Source organism: Micromys minutus (assembly GCF_963924665.1).
Source record: "Micromys minutus genome assembly, chromosome: 1".
Classification (NCBI taxonomy): Eukaryota; Metazoa; Chordata; class Mammalia; order Rodentia; family Muridae; genus Micromys; species Micromys minutus.
Window position 1 is genome coordinate 126138216 of NC_137969.1, and position 4364 is coordinate 126142579.

The 4364-nt window shown below is 37.1% G+C and overlaps 1 protein-coding gene across 1 annotated transcript; it reads left to right on the forward strand.

Moving 5' to 3' along the window:
- Positions 1-974: 974 nt before the first annotated feature.
- On the forward strand, positions 975-1280 carry LOC308413254 (alpha-ketoglutarate dehydrogenase component 4-like; the record flags this gene model as incomplete). The annotated part of the gene is made up of 1 exon (XM_080908169.1): positions 975-1280. The coding sequence occupies one exon, from the start codon at positions 975-977 to the stop codon at positions 1278-1280; it is 306 nt and encodes a 101-aa protein (XP_080764295.1).
- Between the last annotated feature and the right edge of the window lie 3084 nt (positions 1281-4364).

Below are 4364 nucleotides of genomic sequence, written 5' to 3' on the forward strand. Positions count from 1 at the left end.
TAGGTAACCCAGATCCAAAAGGACAGGCATTACATGTATTCACTGGCAAGTGTATATTAACCAAAAACATGCAAAATTTCAAGGATGCAATCTACAGAACTCAAGAAGGTTAACAATTCAAAACACTCAAATGAAGATGCCTAAATTCCACTTGAAAGGGAGAATAAAGCAATTATGGGGGAGGAGGCAGAGGGATGGAAGTACTTGGGTGGGGATGGATAGGTAGAGGAGTAAAGGGGAACATGACTGGCCCAAATCAGGATCCAGCGTAAGGGGAGGCTTCAATGTCTGGAACTATTATTGATATTAAGGTGTCCTTACAATGCCTAACATGGCTGTCCTCTGAGAAGCCCAATGAGAAGCTGAATGAGTCAGATAACGATACTGAGATACATAGAGACTTGATGCCCCAGGGAAGAGGGATGATGGAGGGATGGAGGATGGAGGATTACCCTCTTAGAAGCAAAGGTGAGTGGAAAGAGCATAGGGTGAAGAACTCTGGGAGAGGGGACTGGGGTGGGCCAATATTTGGAATATAAATAAATAAAATGTTTTTTTAAAAGAAAAGTAAAAGTGAAATTATTCCTGTGAAGTTTTGTAATGATCCACTAATTTTCCTTGTTATCAGCAATTTAGATATCAGCCTGTAAAAGAAAGTGATCACATGCCTCTCAGGCACTGATCCTGTACCAGAGGACCTGTGTATTCAGTCTATGGTCCTATAGTAGTGTTCTCACAATTCATTCAAAATCAGTGCACCTTATCCTGAAAAGCTGTTAATGCCAAGAATGCCAAGTAACTGCTCTGTTGTTCTTCGGGATTAGTGACTCCTAATAAAGTATTAACCTTATTAGGGAATTGTAAACATTCAGTTAATTGCTTTTTATTCTCTTGATACTTTAAGTAAACATTAAGTCACTCCCCATACTTCTGTGACTGCCCTGCAACCCAGAAGCTTCCCCTGCTCATGGGTCATGATGTTCAGCAAAATGACTTCCACCACCAGGGTCATGCAGGTAGTGAAGCCACATGCTCCACTAATAAATTTTGCTAACAGAAGAGACAAACCTAAACTCCATTTCCCAGAAGCTTTGGGATCTTCTGCACAACCTGCCCCCCACTCCTCTATTATTTCACAGCATTATAAAGGAAATTTGTCCCCAGATTTACTGATGCATCAGGGGCCACTAGACACTGCAGAAATAATAAAAGCATTACCTCAGAAGTACAGGAGGAAACCTATATCTCAAGAGAAAATGAAATTTATCCAGTATGTATAAATCCAGTGATCATTGTGGCTGCTGCTTGTCCCCATACAGAAGGATTTGCTGTACAATAAAGGACTTCAAAAATGTCAAGTGAAAAGTCATATATTAAGCAACCATAATAAATATTCTGTAAGCAGAATGAAGGATAAAACCTCCAGGTTGTCACATGTATCTCCTACCTTGTGTATCTTGGTCAGCTTCCCCACAAGCTGACCTGGACACTTAAAGTCTACATTTTTAAATGTTAGCCTTTCACTTATTCTTGATTATGAACTGTTACCAGTGCTAAACTATTAAAAACACATAGTATCTAAAAAAAGAAAACAATAAGTATCAGATTTCAAAAGGCTTTACATTAAGCACAAAGATAATAAAGAAATGGGCTTATTGGGCACTTAACATTGGGTTTTGCTAGCCACATTATATGTCAAAAAAATGTTTGATTTATTTTCAATTTTCCAGTGAGACAATTCATTCACTTATGTGTTTTTTAATGGTCCTCATAAAGCTAGCAAGTATGCTCCAGAATTGAACTAACAAAAATCTCTCTCTGAATTTGGTTTGCACACTATATGAAGCTGCCTTTTTAACATTTGGTTTGGTCCACCAATAGAAAGATATTAAACATTTAGATAAAGATACAAAAAAGAAACAGGCTGATCATAGTTGTAAATCTGTTCAATTCCTGCCAAAAGGGAGGCCACATTATGAGATTCTAAATCTCAAAGCCCATGAGATCTGCCTAACTTTACATGAATATCTCTTCAAATACTCCAGTGTTAGGTAACAAAGCCCAAAGACATGTGTCTGAGACTGAATCGTATTTTTATAATTTGGGACGCAGAATCATAAAATAACACTCATTTTAAGAAGAAAATTGTTATTATTTTGCGAGAAAGGAGGTAGATTGAACTCACAAAAAATAAAGTTGTGTAATAATATCAACATTATTTAAGCCAAGTAGTCATGAAATTTGGAATGAAAACCATCTCCCCTACTCACAAGTATAAAACATTTTAGTCTTCAGCCTTTTACATTATTCCTTAAAGCAGACAGGTTTTATCCTAACAGTTTGCAACCTTGGCTCCTTTCTTCTGAAACACACAACTAGAGTTGCCCTGAAACCTTGAGTTCATCTCTCCAGCATCCACCACACTCTTACCAGTGATATTAAATATTGATCTGTTCACATCTCTACAGTTTTCAAGGCAAGGAATTTGGGGGTAATGCATTAAGAATATTTTTTTATAATGTTATCATGGGACACGCACATGTGTAAAGATATAAGGGATTATCACGTAAGACAGTCTAACATGAATAAATACAACTGGATAAAGGTGGTTTATAGAACAAGGAGAGTAGAAAAAACTGTTTTGACTGAATGGCTTAATAATAGATCTTTTAAGGCAGTGGCTTTTAAATTGTTTGATGTGACCTCTTTGACAAATGTCTATGCCCAAAAAATATTCACCTTAGAACTTATAGGTACAAATATCAACAAAATAATTTTATGGTTATGAGTTACATCAACATGGGAAACATATATTACAAGATCACTGTTTTAGAAAGGTAAAATGAGAACCAAGAGGAATATGTGATCTTGGTGGGCCTCAGAGTAAGCTCTGATACAATATTAAAAGAGTTTTTATAAAAGCTCTTGTGATGGAGACTGTTGGCACATTTGAGTAGCAGTTACAAGAGACAGAAATACTATAATATCAACAGTGACATCTAAGAAAGTAGTGAAACCATTAAAGATGCCCAGTGTGGGAGAATGCAATGCCGGAGAGGTGGTAATGGATGGGTGGGTCACAGAGCACCCGCACATAAGCATGAAGGAGGCCTTGGATTCCTGTTCTTTCCAGGACTTTTAACAAGAAGGGGTGTTGGATTTTGTCAAACGCTTTCTCAGTGTCTAGTGAGATGACCATGTGATTTTGGACTTTGAGTTTGTTTATATGGTGGATTACGTTGATGGATTTCCTTATGTTAAACCATGCCTGCATCCCAGGGATGAAGCCTACTTGGTCATGATGAATGATGGTTTTGATGTGTTCTTGGATTCGGTTTGCAAGGATTTTGTTGAGTATTTTTGCATCAATGTTCATAAGTGAGATTGGTCTGAAGTTCTCTTTCCTTGTAGGGTCTTTGTGTAGTTTAGGTACGAGGGTTATTGTAGCCTCAAAAAAATGAGTTAGGTAATATTCCATCAGATTCTATCTTTTAGAATAGTTTGGCGAGTATTGGTGTTATATCCCCAATAAATGTCTGATAAAATTCTGCACTGAACGCATCTGGACGTGGGCATTTTTTGGTTGGGAGGCTTTTGATGGCTTCTTCTAATTCTTTAGGTGTTATAGGGTTATTTAAATGGTTTACTTGGTCCTGGTTTAATTTTGGAACCTTGTATCTGTCTAGGAATTCGTCCATTTCATCCAGATTTTTCAATTTTGTGGAGTATAAGTCCTTGTAGTAGGATCTGATGATTTCTTGAATTACCTCAGTTTCAGTTGTTATGTCACCACTTTCCTTTCTGATTTTGTTAAATTGGATACTCTTTCTTTGCCCTCTAGTTAGTCTGGCTAGGGGTTTATCAATCTTGTTGATTTTCTCAAAGAACCAACTCTTTGTTTTGTTGATTTTTTTCAACGGTTCTTCTTGTTTCTATTTGATCTATTTCTGCCCTAATTTTGATTATTTCTTGCCATCTACTCTTTTTGGGTATATCTGCTTCCTTTTGTTCTGGGGCTTTTAGCTGTGCTGTCAGGTTGCTGATGTGAGCTCTCTCCAGTTTCTCTTTGGAAGCACTTAGGGCTATGAGTTTTCCTCTCAATACTGCTTTCATTGCATCCCATACGTTTGGGTATGTTGTGTTTTCATTTTCTTTGAATTTTAGAAAATCCTTAATTTCTTTCTTTATTTTTTCTTTGACCCTGCTATCCTTTAACAGAGCTTTGTTTAGTTTCGATGTGTATGTGGGCTTTTTGTTGTCTTTGTTGTTGTTAAAGACCAGCTGTAGACCATGGTGATTTGAGAGGATGCATGGGAGTATTTCAATCTTCTTATATAGATGGAGGCTAAAGCAATATACAGCAA